This window comes from Lucilia cuprina, chromosome 2, assembly GCF_022045245.1.
Source record: "Lucilia cuprina isolate Lc7/37 chromosome 2, ASM2204524v1, whole genome shotgun sequence".
Lineage (NCBI taxonomy): Eukaryota > Metazoa > Arthropoda > Insecta > Diptera > Calliphoridae > Lucilia > Lucilia cuprina.
Genome location: NC_060950.1, coordinates 51764700 through 51791269, shown reverse-complemented (window position 1 = coordinate 51791269; position 26570 = coordinate 51764700). Strand labels below are relative to the sequence as shown.

Genomic DNA, 26570 nt, shown 5'->3' with positions numbered 1-26570 from the left:
TATGACTTAGAAAATTAAAATTATGCTGATTATAATTTTATTCCCAAATAAACAAAAATATTTAAGCTTAAATTTTTGACATGTTTACATGAATGTCATGTAGAATTAGAAGATTATAGCTCTAACAGTTTCTATGATATACAAATTTTCTATTCTCAAATAAAAGCCCACCCTCTAAAATGTACATGTGATTATTGAAGTTCATCGGCAAAATTTGAAGAATTTAGCTTTATTAGTTTCCCAGATAAACGAATTTTTGTGATTTTCTAAAAGACGGATTATATGGAGGCAAGGGTAAATGTGGGTCTATCCTTACAAATTTTGGTACATGGCTTTTCGTTTACATTAGAGGGACTTTGTATGGAAAATCTGTAGTATTATTAAGACGTATATAGAACTAAGTTTTGCCGACTTTTGTAGAGATAGATATTTAAAATAATTATACCATACACCATTATAGTAGGGAAGGTATTATACGTTTGTGCTGATGTTCGTAACACCCAAAAATAATACCCTCCTTACTACGGTGGTGTATTTTTATTTATTTATGTTTTTATTTATTAACGTAGATTTATTATTTAATTTTTAAATCTCTTGAAATATATATATATATAATATGCATCCCTGAACTTTATTAATAAAATTAGCATTGAATCTGATAAAAATTAAACTCTTATCGTTTTAATTTTAAAGTCACAAAGTGTTTCGGCTGTTCACTTAGTTGAGGATTTGAAAAACTTACAAAGAGGTAATTTTGATCTACAACAACGTGAAGTGATGGCATTACAAGGAAGTTCACGTCACGTACAACAATCTCATAGCAGTAACCCTCATTCCCAAGTATATATGGATTCCAACAGTAATAGTGGAGGTATGCATGGTCAAAATAAAGTCTCACATTCCCGTAATAGTGAACAACATACAAGTTATCAGCAACGTTCCATGAGCAAAGAACAACACAGCTATTCCATGCGAGCCGATAATGATAATATAGCAATAGGTTTGGTTGAAACGGATTCAGATCATGGAGGAATTCATGATTCACGTGCGTTAGGCGGAGGTGGTTTTGGTGGTGTAAATTTAAATGATGAAACTAGTTCTGTGTCCAGTGATAAATATGAACGCGATGTTAATGTACTTAATCATTGTTTTGATGACATCGAGAAGTTTATAGCTCGTCTACAACATGCGGCAGCCGCCTCACGAGAACTAGAAAGAAGAAGACGCAACCGAAAATCGAAGAAAAAAGATCCTGGTGAGGGCCTTTTGACATTGCGTACACGACCACCACACGAAAAAGAATTTATTGACATATTTGCCAAGTTTAAGCTCTCTTTTAATCTTCTAGCTAAACTTAAAGCTCATATTCATGATCCAAACGCTCCAGAGTTAGTACACTTTTTGTTTACACCTTTGGCATTAATTGTGGAAGCAGCAAGTGATACCTACTATGAGTCTCAACTCCCAGCAAGAGTAATAAACCCTTTGCTTACTCGAGAAGCTGTTAATTTATTGATCAATTGTGTAACGAGTAAAGAAACCGAACTTTGGCGCTCTTTGGGTGAAGCTTGGACTGTGCCAAGAGATCAATGGAAGGATGATGTTGGATCTTATCATCCAGTATTTTTAGATGGCTGGTCTCCGGACTACTTAATCATTGATGAATTAGAAAAACCAACCGCCATGACTCCTCCACCACCTGCTATTATTAGCAGTAGCAATAAACGTGTTCATGCTGAAAATGGACGTGAACTAGGTATGGACATGGGGGGAAATAGTGGTTTAGCAACCCATGATAATGCCGTCCTTAGTTACGACGACTGCGATGAAAGTGATAAATACAACATTGAAAACACAATTGATACAACAGATCGTTACAGTGAGGTCGTTATGTCGTACAATGATCACCAGCAAAATACCAAAAATCATTCAAATGTTGCAACAACAATGGGTAGTGCTGGAGATGTGGGTGCTGTAGGAATACAGGCAATCACGACTGGAGTTCAAAATCTTTACAATCGTGGAATGCGTTCGACGACACATAACAATATGATGGATCAGATAAACTCATCCTCACTGAATACAGGAAGTCATGCAGTGCCAGAAATAGCAGGTAACATACGGTCGGGAGATGATGTAATGGTGGAACAATGGTTAGAAGAATTACAAGCTGCTGGTGCTAAAATAGTATTAGTAACATATCCCCGTACTGCTAATAATGATAAAGAATTAAGTGTGGTTCGTGGTGAATACCTTGAGGTATGTATACATTTGTCACTATTCAATAATTTTACCAATTAATATATAATTTCATCATACATGTTTTTTTAGATCCTAGACGACTCTAGAAAATGGTGGAAAGCTCGAAACATTCGTGGACAAATGGCTCATGTACCACATACGATTGTTACACCCTATAACTATGGAGATGTGGAAACTGTTCGAAACCCAAACATGTATGACGGACATCACCAGCAAACTTCTAATTATACAAAACCAAGAAACTCTAGTGCAACCGTATGTTTATAAAATTACTCCTAAAAACAATTTAATACTAAAGGATTATTATTTTTTAGGACAATTTTGATTCCCGTACATCTGGCAACGACAACGCCGATTGGATACGTAACAAGCATTTGGGTAAGAAGGGCGAGTTTAGATATTTTTAGTTTCATTATTTAAAACTTTGCATTGAGTAGAAGTCATGTATGTATACAGCCCACCAGTTTTTGTAACACGAAACACAATATCCGTTCATTATTTATATGTTTGTTAATTCTTTGAAAAGTCAAAAAATGTCTACATTAATGAACAAACTTATTAAAAATGCAACTGAATTAACACATCCGACAACATATTCATGTTTCATTTTGATGTTTTTGTTTTATTAATATACAAATACTATAGATAAGCATATCGCAAATTTCCGACAAATGGGAAAAATGGCTTTTATAATGTTAAGTAAATTGTATTGTATTCTACCTATGTCATATCTACGAAATTTAGATATTAAAAAATGTGAACCTTTCTTATTTAATTTTGCCATTGTTAATAATTTCCCTGTTGTACAAAAGCGATGTGTATATCTTATATTTGTATATTCACATATGCACATAACTAATTTATAAAACACTAAGGACGGGTTTTCTTATAAAGATAAACTAAATTCTCTGTTTAATCATAGCTTTAACTTAATTTTGTATTTAACAGTAGTCGTTTATTTAGTTTTTTTTATCTTGGTTTAACTATGTTTGAAAACACTATCAGCTAAATATAAGAAAACTTAAACATTTTTGATTCGATTATTAATGTTACATTTAATATATATTTCAATATTTGCTAATATATTTTATTTTCTAAAATATATATTTTGGATTATCCGATTAATTAGCTGAGATTTAATTTAACATTAAGTTTAGAAAGGTTTAGCTGAGTAGTAAGATACCCGTCCTAATACAATTAAACACAACAATAATATTAGTTTTTCGTAGATGCACAAAAACACTTCCATATATGTATACACTAACCATTTCGATATCAAATAAAATTTAAAATGTTAAAAACTTCGACCATTCAATTATTCATATATACAAATTTAGATATATTTGAAATAAAAAATTTTAATAAAGACTGAAAAGTAAACTGAAAGTAGGATCAAACTTTAAAAAATTAGTCGTGTATATGGCTTATGATGGGTAGGAAAAAGTTCTACTTTTTCCTAGAGCTAAACTGTCGCTTTAACGTAGCCAATTAAATTTTTTTAACTAATATGTTACATTGGCCTAATTATATTCATTTCTTTTAAAATATTTAAATAATATATCATTCCCTTATGAATAATAAATAAGAATATAGACATAAAAGTTTGTATTTATTTTTATGGACATAATAATTGTACGAAGGAAGTTCCATTTTCTATGAATTTGATATCGAAATAGATTACTTTTATATATTCTTATATGTAATGCTACCGTATTTTTGCTAGATTATTTTGTGTTGTCTGAATGTAAGTGGCAAGTCTCAAAAATGTATTGAATATTAAAAAATATTAATATTTAAAAATACATATATAAAAGTAAACTCATTAAAAAATTATGTTTTAAATATATATTGGCTAAATAATTTATCCAAACATTCTTGAGACTGGCCATTAATTATTGTGTAATATGTATTTTGGTATGTATATGTATATAAGTTGTATTTATTGTCAACTAGTTATATTTGAACTGATATTATGCTTTGTGTAAAATGTATGAATTATTTCTTCGATACTTATTTTTTTACTTTCTTTTCAAATATAAATATAAAACCAAAAAATAATAATAAATCGAATATAAACATAAATTCATACTGATGAATCCTGCATTAAAATATTGCTTATATAGTAAAAACAAAAAATTACAAATTATTTATAATCTTTCGGTATAAAAGATAAATTAGTTATAGATAAAAATAAGTAAGAGTTCTAAATTCGGCTGTTCTTTCAGGTATCTAAAAATAATAATCTCTGTTATAAGGATTTGTTTTCAAACATTCCATGATATATTTTTGGTATCGCTCTTCTGTTTCTAATTGCATTATCTGGATCTTAAGTCCCTTTTCGTACCACTAGGATCGATATTTTCCAACAAAGTTCAAACATGCCTTAACAAAACGTGATCCTATACAGTAGATTTTAGTTTTTACTACTCATAACATTCATGATTATGTTGCCCATTACAACAACACTGTATGTAAAAAATTTTGGGCTTATTTTGATCATAGTAGATAATATTTAAACAGATATCAATATTTTTGAGTTAGACCATAATGATATAGTGACATTCAACCTAGAGGCCATTTGTTGTAAAAAGAATGATTCCACTATATTGAATGACGTTTCTTCGAGCACGCTTTGGAGTTATAAACTTCCACAATATATTGAAAACTTAAAATGTATAACAGCTGATATATAAAACAATATATAGAAAACAAGTTTCCCCGAACATTTTTGACCCTAGTATTATAAAAATGGACTTGATTTCCAATAAATTGAATTAGCGATAGAAGAATGATAATATATCTTGGAACGTTTAAATACAGATTCTTGTATATTAAATCCCAATAACAAATTTTAGTTTTATCTCTGGGAAAAAGGAGAAAAAATACAAATATTGCCAAAAACCGCCATTTTATTGATATTACATAAAAAGATGGTACAAATGCCCCAAAACTGTGGACCAAATGGTCCAAAAATATATCCATTCGGTTGATAGTTGCCCCTCAAAACAATTTTTAGCAAAAAAAACCATTCGATTCTAATTTTTGTGTTTCGTAATATATAGTCGAATATGAAATACAGAAAAAATTCGTATACTTTGTGAGGTAATTTTATGGGCTTTTTTTAAATAAAGCTAAATTAATTTAAGTAAATGTGAAAATTTAAAAAGCGTGATATCAAAGCTAAGGACTGTCTAGAGAATTTTATTTTATTTTATTTAAATCAAGTAATATAAGTAATTTAACGAATTAATTTATTAATATTGCATACAGACACTGTATGTACTATTTAACAGCTGATTGTTTTTTGTCCATGAAAATTTAGCCCGACGCTACCAAACTACATATAAAAAATTTTCAAAATCCTGTCAATCCTGTCAAACTCCATATATACAAAAATTAATGAATTTGCAATACTTATGAGAATTCGCATTTGCCAGCACAAAACAAAAGGCAGCAAAAAGGTACTGATAGCTGCCACAAGGTACTGTATATAATATAATCGTGAGAATGTATTTAATAGGGATTGAAATTAATTCACTATACAATTAAATATATAAAAATAATAAATGTATATAAATTATAATTTATATAATTTATTTAAATCTTTAAACAAATCTGCATGAAAAGGGTGCTTATGAATTCTTTTGCAAGCAGTCTTCCTTACATACATTCTGTTCTATCCGCTTGAAATAGACCAATTTTGTTTATTTTCCTCGTTTTGAATCTAAATAATCCGTGATGATTCAGTGAAAATGCACAAAAAATTAGTTTTTTCAATTTGTACCTTGAAATAAACACTGTCGTGTCGAAGTTAAAAAAAAAATTATAATAAATAACAACCTAGACCATTAAACTATAAACAGAAAAAGTTAAGGTAGGTTTCAAAAACAGATCATAGAAAATGAAAGTTTTCAAAAAATGGTGTCTATTCGACCCAACGTCAGTAAAGCAGTTATAAAAAATCCACGTCGGTCTCAGAGGGTTAAGTTATTATCTAAAAAATGTATTAAATTGAATAAAAACAATACAGGCAAGGGTCAATTAAAGGCCGATAATTACAAAAATTGGTAGTATTAGTATTATTAATACTAAGTTTTGCCGATTTTTGAAGAGATACTGCAATATTTAACATAATTATGATCACAAAAGACCTTTCCGGGATATAGCGTTGTATGGGGGCGAGGTGAAATAATGAACCGATTTCAACCATTGGGCCGAAAAAACACGTATGGTCCAAATTTAATCAAAATATTAACTATACTCAGAATATTAATCGACTCAGAAAGTGATTTATTCTCTACACCACCATAGTGAAAATATCCATTTGTAGATTATAAATATAAATTTGTATACCCTACACCACTATATGGTTTAGGACCATAATATTGGTCCTAAACCATAAAGTATACTTATCACCATAAAATCAATTTTCCAAATTATAAAGATATTTTTTAATTATAAGAATACTGATTTTTATTCTTCGTACACAGCAGCAGAATGGAATGCATTTTCTAGTCCGCTACGGCTCCTCATCAGCAATCTTCTTGTGCCATATGCTATGTCATCATGTATTTTACTAACACATTTGTGTAATTTACCTATAGAAACCCTGTTTAGGCCCCGAATAGGGCTTTTAAGTTCATAATTACGTTTAATATACTCGTATCTCGACAAAAAACTGCAAAACCAAGTTCTTAAAAAGCCTCCATCTTAATTACATTTTATTCGTATACAAAAAGCTGTAAAAAACAAGTTCTATACTAGACTTGATAATCCTTACGAATTTTATTATAATAGATCCTCATATGACGCTAGACCGTATGAAAAGTCCCATTAAAATTTCACTTAAATATCCACAAGTATGTATACCTGATGCAAGGTACAATTCAACTTAAATGCTTTATTATGACAACTAAATAACTAAGTGGGTCTCGCCCGGCTATAATTTCTTACTTGTTATACCCTTCACCTTCGTGAGAAGGGTATATATAAGTTTGTCATTCCGTTTGTAATTTCTATAATATAATTTTCCAACCCTATAAAGTATATACATTCTGGATCCTTATAGATAGCAGGGTCGATTAAGCCATGTCCGTCTGTCTGTCCGTCTGTCTGTTGAAATCAGTTTTTAGAGGACCCCAGATACCGGCGAGATCCGAATCTTCAATAATTCTATTAGACATGCTTTCGAGAAGATCGCTATTTAAAATCAGCAAAATCGGTCGGTAAATAACGGAGATATGAGCAAAAATCCGAGACAACCTCTGAAAATTTCATAAAAAAATTGTTATAAAAGCAACAACAACAACACAGTATATAGAAAAAGATGTACACGTGTGTGTGTAGATGTATTTGGTTTTATTCAGCTGTGTATTTTTTTGTATGTTTGGAATTCAAACATACAAAGTATACACAGCAAAAAAATATGATTTGCATTTTTTGTTAAAATAAAATAATTTTCCCTTTTGTTTTGCAAATATATTTTTTGATGAATAGAAAAAAGTATTTAAAACGTTTTCAATTATATGAGAGTAGATTGTGAGTTATTGTACAATAATTTTTATGCGAATAATGTAAGTTTGAAATTTAAAACTAACACAAATTTTTTCCAAGTGCTTTTTAAAACAATTTTTTTTACGATAAACAAAAACAAAATCTACGTCTCGTCAATGTTTACCAGCAATGAATCAGAGGTCGAAGTCGACCGGCTTCGAGTCGGAGCTTAGCCGCCTCCGAACTATAAATAGTTGCTTGAGCCGCCGCTGAAACATTCGGCTTAAATCGGCTCAAATTTTTTTTAGTGTTTTTATTAACTAGACTGTAAGATCAATTATGTTTAAAATACACTATGGTGAAGGGTATATAAGATTCGGCACAGCCGAATATAGCACTCTTACTTGTTTTAATTTAGTTTTTGTCGTTCAAAAAAAGTAATTTTTTCAATAGCACGTCAACGATATTTTGTGTGAACATTGTTTGACTCTTATAAGCGCAATTAGTGTTTATAATTCGGTTAACAGAAAACCAGGTTTTTTTGAAAACATCGATTTTCGGTTTCAAAAAAATTTAATTTTATGAAATGTAAAAATATTTTATGTATATAAAAACTTATATAAAATAAGTAGGAGTGCAATATTCGGCTGCGCGAATCTTGTATACCCTTCACCATAGTGTATTTTAAACATACATATTAGTTTTATAAATTTTTTCCAGCATTAAGATTCTAAACCAACAGACATCTAAACATACATAACGAAAAACAAAAACAAAATAAACAATGCAATAAAACCAACCTATATCTAGTGCTGCTCTCGCTCTGCTACTCTTGCTCTGCGGTTTACGCGCTACCTTGTTTTTATAAACAAGAGTACAATAACAAAATTTACCGTATGATTGTGCATTTTGTTTTTTGCAATTTTTGTTTGAGCATGAATAAAAAAAACTCAATTTTTAATTAAATTTTCAGAGGTTGTCTCGGATTTTTGCTGATATCTCCGTTATTTATGGACCGAGTTTGCTGATTTTAAATAGCGATCTTCCCGAAAGCATGTCTAACAGAATTATTGAAGATTCGGATCTCGTCGATATCTGGGGTCCTCTAAAAACTGATTATGCCATAATTACATCAAATAAACAAGTATGAATGTATAGTCGGGCATAGCCGATCATATGATATCCTACAACAGTCAGTATGTCTGTTAAAAATGGGGATTATTTAGAAAAATAATGCATTTGATTTGTTTTTTAACTTTATTTCGGAATATTTTTACTTTTTTTTGCTAAAAAAATAGATTTTTTACAAGAGGAGCTCAAAGGGAAGTAGGGCAAAATATGGCCCTATCCTTAAAAATGTTGGTAGGGGGAGTTAAGTCTTCTTCAATATTATTTATGTAGAATTTAAAAGTGTTATTAGTGTTTGTAAGTGAATTTTGACCTTTAAGTCATTTTCTGAAGGGGAGTTTAAATGGGGGCTAGGGTCAAATGAAGCCCGATCATTACAAAAATCGGTAGTGGCATTTAAAGTTCTATAAAACTAAGTTTTGTCGACTTTTGTTGACATAATAGATCATTTTAATTATACCCTAACCACCATAGTGGGGAGGGTATTATACGTTTGTGCTGATGTTTGTAACATACAAAAATTTTGGTCCAATACCCACCTTAAAGTATACCGATCGATTCAGAATCATTTTTGAGTCGATTAAGACATGTCCGTCCGTCCGGCTGTCCATGTAAACCTTGTGCGCAAGGTACAGGCCGCAATTTTCAAAATAAATTGATGAAATTTGGACCAAGTATTTTTGGCACAGGGACGAAGCCTATTGAAAATGGTTGAAATCGGTCCATTATTTCACCTAGCCCCCATACAACCGTACCTCCCGATTTCAATATTCTTCTATCTCTCTAAAAATTGGCGCAAATAAGTTTTATAAAAGTATAAATGACACTGCAGATTTTCGTAAGGATCGGCTCTTATTTGACCCTAGCCCCCATACAAACCCCCTTCAAAAAATGTCTTAAACGTCTAAAATTGACTTGTAACCATTTGTATCGCAATGAAACTCAACAAAACTAACTGTTACTTAAAAATATATCCTTTTCCCAAATTTACCGAGGATCGGCCTATATTTGACCTATGTATATAAAACCTTATTTAGAAATTTTAGTTTTTTTTTTTCAATAAATTGCTTAAATATTTTGGATTTATGGCAATATCTATCTATCTTCTATATAAATAAAAATCAATTGTCGTTCGTTGGTAATTGCATCAGTTGAGAACGGCTAGACCGATTTGGACAATTTTTTTACTGAAATGTTCGTCATAGTCCAACTTGCAAAAAATTTTTAAAACATGTTCGTAGTAATCAAATTTAAAGTTTTACTGAAAGAATAATTGACCACGCCCACTTTTTTCGATTTATCTAAAATCTTGGAACGTTTGGACGGATTTGTCTTTTTTTTAAATGTTCTCAATAGTTTACAAAATTTACTTACAGAAAGAAAAATTGTCTACGCCCACTGATACTCCCACTTATTCGCCCACTTTTATTAAATCGTCGGGTTGTTATTGCGTGTTTGCGGCATTAACCTTGAAAATCCATGCTTCTCGCATGGTCAATTGTATGTCGCCTATTCCCGTGCCGGAACACCATCAGCATTATTTATTTACGCGCCAGGCAACAAAACTAAAAATGTCGTGTATCATAAAGCATTGCAATGAAGGAAACTACGATATCACTGCAAAGCAACAGAAAAAAATATTTCTTTATTTTAATTGGTTCCTGAACATCGATGTTTCAATCAAAATGTAAATATAACACCATATATTGTACATATTTTCAAATCAAATGTAATATAAACACACCTCAAACCTACATAAATAAAAATTATAATTTAAAAGTACGTTGTTTGTCTTTGTATTTTTTCATAATTCAAACAGCTTCTCACAAATTCACAAATCGAACACAAACATTTTTTCTAATATGGACAGGACAACGTCTGTCAGGTCAGCTAGTTCAACATAAATGTTTGTTTATAAAAAATAAAAATGTTAGAAATATACTCATGGTGTAGGGTATTATATGGTCGGCCATGCCCGACTATACTTTCCTACTTGTTTTAATAGTAAACGTATTTTACTTATATCTTAAACATTATATGGATAAACGTGTAAAATCATACCATTATTGGTTATTTAATAGTTTATATAGTTCTAAATAATATAATATGTTTACATAATTATCATTATTTGGTGTAAAAATAATAATTTTTTAGAGAATCTTTCTCAAATTTATAATTGTTATAAACATATAAATGTTTTCAGTAACTAAAATATTGATAAAATTCAGTAAAAATAACGATTGTTTGATTATGACAACAAAATATTGTCACAAAAAACATAGAATAGTTGTCCTAACCATGCCGAACCATGTTTTTACTCTGCGTGTGGGTTCAATATTATAGAAAATTCAAAAAGTACCTTTTGTAGATCGAAAAAATACGAAAAAATTCCCTCATATGTGTTCTTTGGGTGCTGTTGGCGTCATTGAGTTGTGTATTTTGTTTTGTTTTTGTGAATTCTGTTCGTATATTTGGATGGTTGGTTTTATTGCGTTGTTTATTTTGTTTTTGTTTTTCTATGTTTTTCGTTATGTATGTTTAGATGTATGTTGGTTTAGATGCCTTGTGTATTCTATTTTTTATTTCGTTTAGCGTTGTTGTTCATTTTGTTTTGCTTTTGGTGTAATATTAATGTAGTCGGGAAAAACTTTATAAAACTAAAATGTTTAAATGTTTATCACCGTTTCGAAACGGTTGCCATCCTTGCAAATTATACTTTTTCCATAGACGATAGTCGATTCAGAAAGTGATCCTGAGCCGATTAATGAATGCATAATATTAAAAATAAATAAAAACAATATTTCTAATACTTTTTTTAAACATTTTATATTAAAAGCTTTAATCTTTGTACAGAAATAAACATTTTTCTCTTCTTTGAATATGCTTTATCTATAAAATTTACAATTTGACTTATAAAATTTGATCATAGCAAGCGTAACTAGGAAATATTTTTTCTAAGTGTTTTTTAGTATTTTCTTACCACTACAATAACAGTATCTCTTTCTGCGCTTGGCTGCTATAAAGAGAATAAAAGTAAAAGTATGATTTATATTTTTTGTGTTTACACGATTGGTATAAAATAATAACAAAGTAAAGTGGAAACAGTTGTTTCACGTTACCACTTTAGTAAGGAGAATATTATGAGTTTGTGCTGACGTTTGTAGCACCCAAAACAGCGTTGCGCGTTCATATTGTTCTAATTACGAAGATTTTCGGCAATTCACACGTACATAACCCGATCGTAAATAAAACTCACTAAAAGAGCGTAAAAAATACAGAAATTGCAAACAAAATATGTAAAAACAACAACATCATTTTCAAACAAGAGAGTAACTTGCAAAAAACTCATACACTCCAAAAACTTTTCAGGAATGCATAATATTAAAAATACATAAAAACGATATTTTTAATACTTTTTTAAACATTTTATATTAAAAAATCTAATCTTTGTGAAGAAATTAACATTTTTCTTTTCTTTGGATATGTTTTATCTGTAAAATTTACCATTTAACTTGTTATAAAACTTGATCACAACAAGCGTAATTAGGAAATATTTTTTCTAAGTGTTTTTTTTTTGCATTTTCCCACCACTACAATAACAGTTTCTCTATCTGCGCTTGGATGACCCAAAAGTATTGGTCCTACACCCTCCATAAAGTACACCAATCGGCCGATTTTCTGTGTGTCCATGTAAACTTTGTGTGTACGCTACATGTCCCAATTTTCATAATAATGTTAAATGTTCTAGTATGTCAAGAAAAAGTGGAAAAAAATTTGTTTTATAAAAGTCTAAATAATACTGCCGATTTTGTAATGATCGAGTCTCATTTGACCCTTGCCCCCATACAAACTTCACTACAAAAAATGATTTCAAGGTCAAAATTCAGTTGTTAAAAATGTGGATTTGTTTTTTAAATAAAAAGCATTTAATTTGTTTTCTTACTTAATTCTGTAACATTTTTATTTATTATTGACAAAAGAATTTTTTTAGAGGAATTTACTTTACTCGGCCTACAGTAAATCCTAAAAAACGCTAAATGCGTTTTTAAAGTGCTAAATCCAGCACTAAAAGTGCTAAATTCATAACTCGGGTCATAGGAAATGATTTTCAGGTCGTTCATGATAACAACCCAAAACTCTCATTGAACATTTAATGTGAATGGCTACGTGACATTATCTACAAGATCATTACAAAAATCGGCAGTGTCGTTTAAACATCTATAAAACATTGGTATACTAAGGTGTAGGTCCAATATTTTTTGGTGTTACAAGCATCAGCACAAACGCATAATACCCTCCCCACTATAGTGGTGTAGGGTATAATAGAATAGAAGCAGTGCAAAAAGAAAACAAAAACCTTAAAAGGCAATAGCAGATTTAAAAAAAATCTTAAATGACCAATGAGTTATGCTATTATTCTGTTAAGTAGAGCTTTTAAGAAACAACAAACTATATTTTTCTTTTAACCAAAATTGAATAAAAAAATAAAAATACTTATAGAAACTGTAGGTTTCGATTATTAAATTGCTCAGTATTGAGTGAGTCAGAGAGGATATACAGTGAATGCTGACTGCCCAGATTTATTACTGTTTCAATCGATTTTGATATATGTTTTGATGTTTTTAAATTGTCTATAAACAAAGAGGTTACACGAACCGTAATAACCAATTATCGTAATAATTTAATAACTAAGTGTTTTCGTTGTACATATAATTATTTGCTATGAGAATTTTTATTTTTTACTAGCTAATACCCGGTGTGCTTCGTTACCCCAATCGAAATGCATACATAATAATCAAAAAAAATATTTATTTAGTTACTAAATTATAAAATTTTTCTTAAAGGTTTATTATTATTTCTCTTGATGACAACATATTTTATTAAAATTTTTAAATAATACATTAATGACATATTTATTTCTTAGTTGCTAAAATTTAATATATACTTTTATTCTTATGCCTTGGAAAACAATATCTTTTGTTTTACCCTCTAATATAAATAAAAAAACCCACATAAAGATTTTGAAAATTCTAACCACAATAGTTTTGCAGATTAACAATTTATTACATATGAGAGATGCCAAGCATCTCCAATTTCTATCTATCTATCTATCTATCTATCTATCTATCTATCTATCTATCTATCTATCTATCTATCTATCTATCTATCTATCTATCTATCTATCTATGAAAAATTTAAATTATCTTACGGTTTTCAAGAAATACGAAATTTTGTATTTAATTCATATATGTGAGCCCCGTTATTTTCTAAATGTTCCATGAATGTCAAAGTTATTTATATAAAATTTTAAGATTCTAGCTAAATAGTCTCTTAGATATATAATTTTTTCTATTTAATTCATGTGGGGGCTTTGAGTTCCCCAAATAAAAGTCCGCCCTTTTTCCTCCAAAATGTTCAGATAAATATTAAAGTTATTTATGCAAAATTTGATGAATCTAGTTCCATATTTTTCTAGATAAACAATATTTTGTATTTTATTCATATGGGAGATGTCAAGTCGCCATTAAAATTTCGCTCGTTATACTCTAAATGTTTAGATGAATTTCAAAATTCTTCAAGTAAATGTTAAAGATTCTAACTCTTAATAGATTCTCTAGGGGCTCCAAGCCCCCCGGATGAAAGTCCGCTCTTTTTTCTTAAAAATTTTCAGATGAATATTAAAGTTCTTCGTGCAAAATTTTAAGAATTTAGCTGTAATAATTTCCCAGATAAACGAATTTTTGTATTTAATTAATATGGGAGGTGCCACTTCCCTCATTGGTAGTCCTCCAATTAATTAAGCAAAATGTTAACATGGATGTTAAAGTTATTCGTGCATAATTTTAAGATTCTAACTGTGATAGTTGCCAAAATAAACGAATTTTTGTATTTAATTTTTATGCCCCTAACGCTAGTCCGCCCACTTTTTACCTAAATAATCATATTGGCACTAAAGTGGTTCCAACAAAATTTGACTCTAACTATACTATACTATCTCAAACATACGGATTTTATATATTCTTAATATGGGCGTGGCTCCTCACCTATTCCAGGCATACAGGAATACGCTGTGAAAATTTCAGAAAATCGATTCAATACAAACATACGAACATACAAACACACATTCATTTTTATACTTTATTAAAGTTTGTTCTAAAGAAAAAAATAGATTTTCTGAGGTAGATGAGGCATTTTTATTGAAAAATAAAAACTCAGAAACTAAAAAAAATAATAAGTGGAAGTAAACTATAAACTATAGAAAGGATGCCCAAGCCTTATACACTTGGTTTACTTGGTTTTTGTAAATGCGTGTAGCTATAGGCAGTGTGTTTTCTATACACTTGTGTGCGCTAAGCACTAGCAATACGTTCTTGTTTTTCTATGCTGTATTCAAGCAAGTGCAAACCAACAACACTTTTGTATTTTTTGCTGGTAAACATTGTTTTTGTTTTTCGTAAAAAAAATGTTTTGATAAGCACTTGAAAAATATTGGTGTTAGTCTTAAATTTCAAACTTACATTATTCGCATAAAAATTATTGTACGATCACATTTCTACTCTCATATAATTGAAAACGTTACAGTTATTTGTTTTTATTCTTTAAAAAATAAATTTGCTACACAAAAGGGAAAATTATTTTATTTTAACAAAAAATGCAAATCATATTCTTGTACCAGAGTTGGGGGTGATGCACTAAATTTGCAGATTCCACTAAATGGAATTAGTGATAGTGTAAAATTTTTCAGTATCCCTAATAGATATTTAGTGGTAAGTAAATAGTACAGCCTCCACATGCAATAGTGATAGTGATACAATAAAATGTTTCACTAAAATTAATTTAGTTATAAAAAACACCCTTTTTTACAGCTTAGCGCAATTTTTTTTGCTCCACTAATAGGATAGTGGAAAAATATAATCATTCACTAATGTTAAAGGAACTCAAATTCATATAATTATATTGAATTAATTTATACTCTTTATTACATTAATTAATACTAATATTAAAGTAGTAACAAAATTAAAAGTCAAAAGGAAATAGTAATACAAAAAAATACGGAAATTTCATCAACATATTAATATAACAAATTAAATTAAATACATATTAGTACATATATTTTTCTTTAATACAATAAAAATAATAAAATAGAAATATTTTGAACATATGTATTTTCAATTTGTTTGGAATATTTTTATAAACTATTTTTTAGTGCACATTAAAGTATTCATGTAGTGAATGCTAAACATTTGGACTATTTCATTGTAGTGTAAAATTTTCACTACCACTAATGGTTAGTGGTAGTGGAAAAATTATCACTACCACTATTTAAAACATACACCACTATAGTGGGAAGGGTATTATGCGTTTGTGCTGATGTAACGCATTAAAATATTAGTGGTATACCCACCTTAAAGTATACCGATAGACTCAGAATCACTTTCAACTAGCCCTCATACAACTGAACTCCCGAAAAGGGCTTTTGAGCTCATAATTATGTAAAATATAAATGTATCTCAATGAAAGTTCACACAACTAAGTTTTATACAAGCCTTGATGACGTTGCCCAATGATCGGACTTCATTTGACCCTAGCCCCCACCAGAGATACAAGCCGATGTAAAATGATCGACGGCGGCTAAATTGTCGGCTCAATTTAAACTTTTCTTCAGAAATTGACCTTCTAAGCGTTTATTATATTGAAAAATCCCTGTAAAATAGTCTGTTATATAGAATTCTGTTTCTGCAGAAAAATGAACATTTATAGTAGTTTTCACAATTTTAATATTAGCACAATATTGTGTGGCAACAATTTTCAATTTGCAATAATAATTTAAAATAGTGGTAACTCCGTTCAAATTGGTGAATTTATTTTTCGAAATACATGTGTGATTCCAATCTTTATCAGCGGCTACGTTTAAGCCGGCTTAGCTTTTGAGCCGAAAGAAGACGGCAGCGGCCGTCCATAAAAAACTTTTGGGCAGTCCAGAACTATAGGGTCAATTATGGACCGATTCTCATAAAATTCGGTGCTCATAACAGACTTACCTGTGTTTAATTTCAACGCTATTCTCGTATTAAAGTCATTTTGTGAGGGGGACCTTATATATTGGGCAGGGTTCATCATAATCGATCGTCATAAAATTGGGTAAATAGAATTTTACTAGTAATAAACATATATAGAAATTCAGCGCTAAACTCGTATTTTTAAGAGGGGTGGGTCAATTATGGACCGATCCTCATAAAAGTTGGAAGCGGAAATTTGAATATAAGACTTATTTATATCGAATTCATCGCTATACTCCAATTTTAAAAATAGTTATGACTGTCAAAACCCCCCAAGTCGGGGGGTTTTGAATACGGGATAGGCGAAAACGTGGCATTGATATGCCTATTTCAATACCAAACAAAACTTACCTATAAGAAATATTTGTTGAAAATGTCAACTTTCAACAGACAGACAGACGGACTTTGTGGGTCTATGATCAATATTTCGATGTGTTACAAACGGAATTACAAAATCAATATACCCCATCTTTTTTGATGGTAGGTATAAAACGAAGGAATAAGGATAGAAAACTTAATATACCCAAATCAGTACGAGTTTCGAAAGGGATGTGGAATTAACAATACAGTAGTGGAAGATGTTAATAATGACTGAAAAACTTAAATTTTATGATGTGAGGGGCAGAGAATTGGCATTTTTCAAAAATTACTTGACAATTCGTAAACAAATAAATTAATTCAAAAGTTGTTTGCGTAACGTTGAGCTCTAAGTTTCTCAGGAAAGTGCGTTAGAGCCTATATTATTTAACATTTATGTTAATGATATCAATAACTTTTTTCTAAATGGAAAAATGGTAAAGAAAATTCGGCAATGTGTTACCAATTTATGGTATTTATAAACTTCAAGGTCAAGCTCTATGTTTATAAAACTGTAAACATAATTAGGCACCATTCAATCAGTTTTTCTGTTAACCAAACTTTGTTTGACGCAATACGAATATAAAGGTTCCCAGGAGTCGGCTAGAAAACACTAAGCAATGACTTCAATATATCGGTTTTCCTAAAACTTTGTTTAACCTATAATGAAATGTTTAGATCTCATGGATATTTCTGCACAATATTTTAGGGAATAAAACGGTAAAAAATAGATCATAAAGTATTTTCAGAGTGTTATAGTCTAAAAATAAATTCGAAGTTTTACACAAATCGAATAGTCTTAACCCATAAATTGTAAAATTTTTCAATTTTTGGGAGTTCTCAGTGTAACATATCAAAATATTATTAATTTGTCGGCCATACCTTAAAACCTTATTGAGTCCGGTATTTAAAAGAGTAGGGATAAAAGCAAAATAAACCCTTTTATGCTCTTGGAATCATTGTAACACCGAAGTCAACAACTTCGAAGAACACTATCCGTTTTAATTAAGCTCTATATAATGACAAGAATAACAGAAATAAAGCAAAACATTTTATATTATTTTGTTATACTTTGTAATGCAAGCTTGGATCACTCTAATATGCACATGTTTTTGATGAATGTATATGTTTGCTTTAAATTTTTTATGCATATCAATATGTTTCTTTCAAAAAGCTTCGTACAGTAAACCTACTTCATCCTTAACTGAAATCCAAAAATCTAACTCGCCGACTTATTGTGGTTATTCGGTGCAAGAAGAATTAAAACATGTATTAAGGCAACGGGAACGGCGCAACGACCTTGACATCCATAAAACTTTAACAATTTATATTGATCAGAAGTCGAGTCCAACAGATGTTGTTGCTTGGTTGAAGGCCAAAGAATTTTCAACAAATATAATCGAACGTATTAAAGGACTAAATGCTGAAGAGTTATTTGCATTAAGTCGTGAACGTATTATGGAAATTTGTGGCAGTAACGAAGGAAAGCGTTTAGCATCACAACTAAGTTTGCAAAAGAGTGTTTCAGGAGTAAGTTTAAGTTAATGGGTCTCATGATGTAATTTGATATTTATTTCTTATTTTTTAGTATAAAACTGCACGGTCAGCTGAGTTACATTCTATTCTAGCCAAAGCTCGTCCAAAATCCGAAATGAATGTTCTAAACTAACATGGACCACTATACAATCATAATGCATCATTTATTATCCATTTTGGATATACACACATATTGTTTGGATTGTAGAAAAAAATAAGACTGTTTTTATATGGACTTGGAATCGATCAACAATTGTGTGTACAGTATATTCGTAAACATTTAATTTAATAAAAATGTAAAAAGCATTTCTCTGTTTAGAAATACATGTGGAAGTCAGCTGCCGCCTCCCGGGTAAATACTTCTTATGAGTTTCGTTATATAAAGTGTTCCGCAACAGAATTTTAGTAATTAATCACTTTCTATACACTGTGTAAATATTAAAAATTAGATAATTGTTTAATATGTTAACATTCAATAAAAAATATTTATATTTTTATAAATAAAATTTGTTTATACAGACCAATAAAATAATAGCTTTTCATAAAATGCTTGGTATTTTTATTTTTGTTTTAATATTAAAAAGAAATCTTCACTAGCAAAAGCAAAACAAAAGGAATAAAACGCTAAACGAAAAAAATACACAAAAAGCAAATTACACGAGGCAATTAAACCAACAAATATATAAATATACAAAACGAAAGACACAGAAAAACAAAATAAACAACGAAATAAACCCAACCTACATCCAAATATACAAACAGAATTCACAAAAAGAAAACAAGTAAGAGTTATATATTATATACCCTTCAACATGGTGTGGTAAAAACAACAGTTAGTACCAAAAAGTCCTCTTTCACATTACTTACTTTGGTAGTTTGGTTGGTTTGTTTAAATTTTATCAATTTTTTTGGTAGGAAAATACAATTGATATCTTAAAAATTTAATGTTGTGGAAATTTCTAATTTATATATAAATATGTATAAATATTTGGAAACCCTGTTTTTTAACGTCTTTAAATGTTTACAAGAAAACAACGAAATTAATAAAGTGTCAGCGTAATAGAGATGTCAACAAAACATTTGTCAATTGTATTGTAAAAAGTCGGAAAAAGTTATGAACAGCAGAAAGCTTTCAACCACGGTGACAAACATTTCTTGCTATTGGTAATTTTTAACGGTTTTTACCAAACTCTTAACACAATTACAATTAATTGCTGCGCTCGTGTTGTTTCTTTTTTCTTTTTCTGGAAATAAAAGGAAATTATTTTCAAGTTTATAGTTTAAAGGCAACAGATAAGTGCTTGGTAGATATGGAGGAAGATGATCCGGAAGTATCAGCGAAACGTAAAGCGCTAACAAAAAATGGGGAAAGCAAGGCATTGAAGAACATACATGGTTAGGCGGTAAGGAACTCTGAGGAAGCCAATGCATCCACTATTTCTGATCGGTTAGGTGGGTTAACAGAAGATAAAAGTATTGATGGAAATTCACAGAAAGGTAAGAAATTTTTGGATTCAAAATCGAGTTCTAATATGAATGTGAACAATCTACCCCGAAAATCATCCCGGTCCTTTCCAAAAATGTAGGTTATAATACATTCCGGTTCTCGTTTAATAATTTCTCAAACAATTGTGTCACAAATCCAATTCTAAAGACTGCCCAATTTAAGGCATTCATCCCAGACCGTTTCATTGCTATATTTGTTGTAATCAAAAACGTTCCTATCTCCTTCACGGATGAGTTTATAAGAGAAGAACTACAATTTGAATGTACTGATTTTGAGGTTTTCTCCGTTTTTCACTTTACGCGACTGGAAATTAAGGAGGGTAAGGTAATGTTTCTACCCACTCAAACAGTGAAGATTCTCTTCAAAGGCGAGAATATCCTCAAGAGAGTTAGAATGTGTGGTACAATGGCGGAAGCGGAATTGTATATTCCTCCACTACGACAATGCAAAAACTGTTTCCGGCTAGGTCCCATTGCTGACAGGTGTAAATCGTTAAAAAGATGTCTCATATGTGGTGAACAGATTCCATGCCAAGGAAAAAAATGTGAAAACTGTAGAAAAATTACAAAATGTGTCCTCGAATGCAACTCCCTCAAATGTATTCTATATAACTCTAAGGATCACATATCGTCAGATTCGCATAAATACGAAAAGTGGACTTCTGAAAAATCAATCCTAATCTGTCCAAGAAAGAGGTTATGGAGAAATATCCTTCCCACAATTATTATGAAATCTTAGGTGAAGAAGGCTATGAGAATGCATTTCCTCCTCTAACAAGACATAATCAGGATTCGGTTCATGTAAATCAAGAAAATTAAAAAAGACTAACTAAAATCCGATATAGCAAAGTGACCGCCTCGGTTCCTAAACGCATCCATGAACTAGATAACCCTATTATCATTCACCCTTCACAACCCACGTATGAATACCCTAAGTATCACAAAGTATCTGAATTTGAAAAGCTAGTGAACATTTTTTCTCATAAAATGGCTACCGTATTAAAATCCAACAATTGTATTGAGGGACTAGACATCCTTAACAACTTTCAAGTAAGCATACAATCAGAACCTTCAGCAATAATTCGTCAAGACAGCAACAAAACTTATGAAATCAGTTTTATACCTGCGCCCATCTATTAACAGTCAACTTCTAACAAGTAAAACCAACCAAAACAAACAAGCAATCTCAATTCTACACATTTTATTTTCGTCCTCAAACAGCCAAAATTATGAACATTCTACAATATAACATACAAAGTATAAACAAAAACAAAATCTTTTTGGAATTCTCACCTAATAAACTTCAAATTGATATCTGTGTTCTTTCAAAAATCTTTAACTTCGATGAACGCATTGCATTCACGAAAAATATTAAGGTCAAACAAATTCTGTTTAATACCCCACTGGATATAGTAATCTGTAAGACTCTAAATCTAAAACACAACCTCACCATCGTCTCATCCCAACTCTAAATCCTTCTAATAATAAATGGTCCAGGGAAAACGATGGGAAATTTTTGCAACATTTCAAAGCTCAAGTTACTAATATATCCACTATCCCATTTATTCCGATCAGCATCACCCCAGCCCCCAAATTTTCTATGGATGAATTTCTCGACACCCTGGAGGCTAAGAAAAAACCATCTGCGACAGGTTACAGCAAAATCTGTGATTTTAAATGCACTTAACCTTCAATGGGAAAAATGCCATCTTTTTGAAGAGTCTATCTGTAAAGGAACACCACCAGTAAGTATTAGTAAAATGTAAACCGGGAACAAATGCGGTCAAAATGGCCTCATCAGCAAAATCCTCGATGACTCCTCAAACTAACCAAAACGTTGGTATTTTAAAAAGCTCAATACGCAATATCCTCAACAGCACATGCGCCCTACTATATAAATGCCAAATTAATCTCATTTCAGAATCAGCTCTTACGAACTTGTTTAGGTTTAACAAGAACAACTCCGGTTCAAGCAATCTATGCCTTATCTGCGATTATGCCCCCTAAACAACGTGCCCAATATTTGGCTGGCAAAACCCATCACGAAAATTCAGCAGGGGATTCATATATACGAAATTACAGGACACTGAATCCACTCTCCGGAAATAATTCCTCTCCCAAAACTAATATTAAAATTGACCTTAAACCGGAAAAATGATACACCAAAGGAGGTAATAAAGGCTATATACACTGAATGTATAGGCCAATTAAAGGGCGAAGGTTTCTGTATCTGGGCTACTGATGCCTCGGTTGGCTCAAACACTACAGGCTGTGCTGCGTGCAACATTTTTTGCAATCACAATTTTCTGCTTACAACTGGGGAAAAAGTTTCATCACTGACAGGTGAACTTCACGCTATTGATAAAGCCATATACATTATAATTGAAGAAGGAATTCTCAATAAAGTCGATAAGTCCTTAATTTCGGAAATCTGTTTAATATGGACCCCCTAACATGTGGGCATTAAACCAAAAGAAACAGCTGACTACTTCGCAAAAGCTCCCACTAATGCCGGTATGGACATAAGAACAATTTCCTCCTTAAAGGATTGCTCAAGATCAATTTACAACATGGGAAGGATGGATTGATGGCTACGAAAAATGTCGCAGAAAACGGGAAATTTTTTTGCCAGCATTTTCCCTACTCCACCCAGAAAACCATGGTTTCATAATGTGCATCTACACCCTCACAAGATCAAACTGCTAAACCGTCTACTAACTGGACACACGAAATCAAAAGATTTTCTTAAACACATGTCAATAGAAACATCGGACATCTGTGATTCATGCAATGTAATTGAAGATACAGGCCATCTTATTTTGACATGTACCAAGTACAACACTATCAGTCTATAATTTAAATTATTCCAAAAAATTCAAGAACATGCACCAAATCATATCGAAATTTGAAATAAATAACTTGATGGAGCTTCTAAAATTTATTGATGTTGCCAACATAAAACTATAACACTTGTCACTCAAACAAAGAAAACAGACACACAAGCAATTGCTTTTTAAAATACACGGAAGAAAACTAGCCCTGGTATATGAGTATAACAATATACTCGACCCACCCTGTCATTAATGACAGACATCGAAATAAAAAAAGTTATGGTAATTTTAAAATTTTGCAAGTTTATTTAATGGTTAAAATATGTAGTATTTTTAGATATCTCTCAAAAACTCCAAGACTGGCAACTAATGATGAAGAAGGTAGCCAAATAATAAATGATAATGAACCATCAACCAGGTAATAAAACTTGTAGAAAATAAATATGAGTTAATTATTTATAATTCTATTTTTTTTTTTTTTTTTTTTTTTTTTGAAGTGGTCAAATTTGCAAGACGAAGCGAAAATTTAGGAGTTAGTGGCTTCAACTTTTTGATTGGTTGGAAGAAAAAGATGGAAGTTGTTTTTGCATTCTATGCTCCGAAACTTGCACTTATTTAAAGAATCATGAAAAAACTGATTTTCACATAAATAACTATGAAGCAAATAAAATTTACAAAATATGTAAATATAAAAAAAAACAAAAATTTATGAACTAGTTTGGCAAGCTGAGTTCTATTCCTGCTAACGGACTATTTACCAGCATTGGTTGCAGAATGTTGTCCAGACTCCCAAATAGCTGGACTTCTAAAATTTGGACGTACAAAAGCAACCTTCCCTACAAAAAATTTTCATTAATAGTGAACGAAACAACCGATGTTTCGGTAAGAAATGTTTGGTTCTAGTTGCTACATTTGTCTGCGGTGCAAAAACTGTTCATGATAGATTTCTAGCATTGTTAGAACTATCGAAGGCTGATGCAGTTTCCATTTTCCAGGTCATAATGATTTCTTTTGAATTGAACAACATTCCAATTAATAATTTAATAGCCTGGCATCAGATGGAGCCAACGTTATGGCAGGTAATGTTGGTGTCTTAAAAACATTGCTAAAAAACGAAACGTTTTTTTTTTTATAAAGTGCTCCTGTCATTCACTGTAGTTATGAAGCAGTTATGCTTGCAAAAAAATACCGCGTGAGATAGAAAAACTTTGTAGAAATATTTATAGTTTCTTTTCTCATAGCCCCAAAAGAATTACAGAATTTAACGAATTTCAAGATTATTGTTCCGTAGCCCAATAAAATTTTAGGCATTTGTTTAAAAAGATGGCTTTCATTAGAATGTGTAATTTTCAGAATCATCGAACAATGGGATAGTCTAAGACGTTATTTTATTTCATGTTCATTAAAAATTAATGGCATTCGTTCAGCAGAAATAGCAAATTCAATAGGACCCGAAATAAAAACTTACCTTCTGTTCTTATCATTTATTTTACCAATAATAAACACTTTAAATAAGAAATTTCAGTGTGAAAGCTCCAGACGTCCATACCATTATACAAATATAAAATCAAATATTCTGTTAATTATGAGTATTTTTTTAAATAAAAGCGAATCCATTGATATCGACTTTAGTGATAAAAACAACCATATAGATATACATAAAGTTTTTATATGTACAAAAGCCGAAATATTTTTGGAAAATAATTTAAATGAGGATGAAAAAGAGGAGGTTAAATCAAATATTCTTCAATTTTGTTTAAACCAAATTAAAGTTAGATTTGATTTTGGAAGAGAAGATGTAAAATTGCTTCAAATAATAACACCCAGAAATGTTCTTTCCAAAAATAAATATGTTGCCCTTAATACTAAAAATTAAGAATTTAGTATTAAGGGCAACATATTAATACTAAAAAGTAAGAAAGCGGATATTAATGCAAGCATAAATGTATTTTGTGACAATGTTAGTTCCTTTAAAAATGGTTTAAATGAATTTTTTATGGTGATTTATGTAATTTTGTTTTTAATTTGCTTTCTCTTCCACACAGTTTTGCAGCTGCAGAACGAAAATTTTCACAATTAAGTTTAATAAAAACAAAACTTAGAAATAAGCTAGATAAAAGCACAAAACACAACATAATGATGATATGTAAAGAAGTTACATGTAAGTCTGGACCACATAATGTGTGGTCTGCAAAAAAATTATACCTAAATATTTCAAATCAAATTTTTGTTATTTAATGTATATTTTTATTTATGTTTATTTTGTGCTAAAAATGAATGTGTTAGTTTTATGTTATTTTTATATACTATGTATGTATATGTTTTTTATTACATTTATATTTATTAAATGAATTGTTTTACTTGTTTCTTTAAAAACACAGTCTATGTGATACATATGAAATTCGTTTGTTAATTTTATCAATAAAACGTTAATTTTTCTTTGTGGCAACGCTTCTTACCTTGTTCAGACTCTACATTCTTTATTTTATTTTACTATGTTCAATACATTTTTTTCGGTTCTCACTATTTCTATTTCTAAATTCAAAAAGTATCTTTTGTAGAACGAAAAAGTACAAAAAAATTCCCTTTGATGAAATTTTCAGACATTATCTCGAATTTTTGCTCATATCTCCGTTATTTGTGGATCGATTTTGCTGGTTTTAAATAGCGATCTTCTCGAAAGCATGTCGAACAGTATTATTGAAGATTCGGATCTCGCTGATATCGTGGATCCTCTAAAAACTGATTTCAACAAACATTTAGGCGGACAGACAGACGTACAGAGTAGAGTATTCAATTATTCGGGTTTTTTTCTTATTCGGTTTATTCGACAAATAATTATTTGAGGTTTTACGTTAGCCGGTTAATAATCGGATAATTAAAAATTAATCGGTTATTCGAACAAAAGGAAACAATTGCTTTTTACAATAATTTTCTTCATATTACATCCTGTAACAATTTTGAAAAAAAGCTTTCAAATATGGAAAACTTGATAAGCATGTGAAAATAGATTACACATATAGCAATTCTGCGTACTCCGATTTTTAGGTTCTTATAAAAGGATTTCAAAGTTTAAAGGACTACAAACAAATATTTAAAATATTTATATGCATTTTATAATGCTAATATTGGTGTCAAATAGAAGCTGGTAATCTGTACATTCTATCTACATATATTATTTACATGTCTCACTTAGAAAAAAAAAAAACGAAAAAGAAATTAAATTTAAAAAGGTTTCATTTTCGACAAAAAAAACTTTTAACTACATTGTTGTGACAAATTTTCTTTAAGATTTCCAATTCTTTCTTGATGATTTGAAATAAATTATATTATTTGAAGCAGAGGAACTCACCTTCATTTGAAATCAATATTAATGCTAACTTTTTAATATAAATTT

At 30.3% G+C, this 26570-nt stretch overlaps 1 protein-coding gene and 1 long non-coding RNA gene across 6 annotated transcripts in view; both read left to right on the top strand.

Moving 5' to 3' along the window:
* The window catches only part of LOC111682615 (epidermal growth factor receptor kinase substrate 8-like protein 1), a 28645-nt gene extending 9308 nt beyond the window's left edge, over nt 1-19337 (top strand). For 2 of the 5 annotated variants that reach the window (XM_023444607.2, XM_046947008.1), the window contains exons 4-8: nt 694-2259; nt 2332-2517; nt 2577-2640; nt 18475-18830; nt 18889-19337. In XM_023444607.2, the coding sequence (XP_023300375.2) occupies nt 694-2259; nt 2332-2517; nt 2577-2640; nt 18475-18830; nt 18889-18969 (2253 nt within the window). In that variant the 3' untranslated portion in view covers nt 18970-19337. The remainder of the gene's footprint in view (nt 1-693; nt 2260-2331; nt 2518-2576; nt 2641-18474; nt 18831-18888) is intronic. The other 3 variants (XR_006940333.1, XR_006940334.1, XR_006940335.1) reach the window with 3 other exon arrangements.
* A 190-nt stretch (nt 19338-19527) lies between these two features.
* On the top strand, nt 19528-25683 carry LOC124418509. The gene is made up of 5 exons (XR_006940041.1): nt 19528-22087; nt 22264-23455; nt 23511-23591; nt 23671-24252; nt 25219-25683. It is a non-coding gene; the product is annotated as an uncharacterized LOC124418509 (long non-coding RNA).
* The last annotated feature ends 887 nt before the right edge of the window (nt 25684-26570 follow it).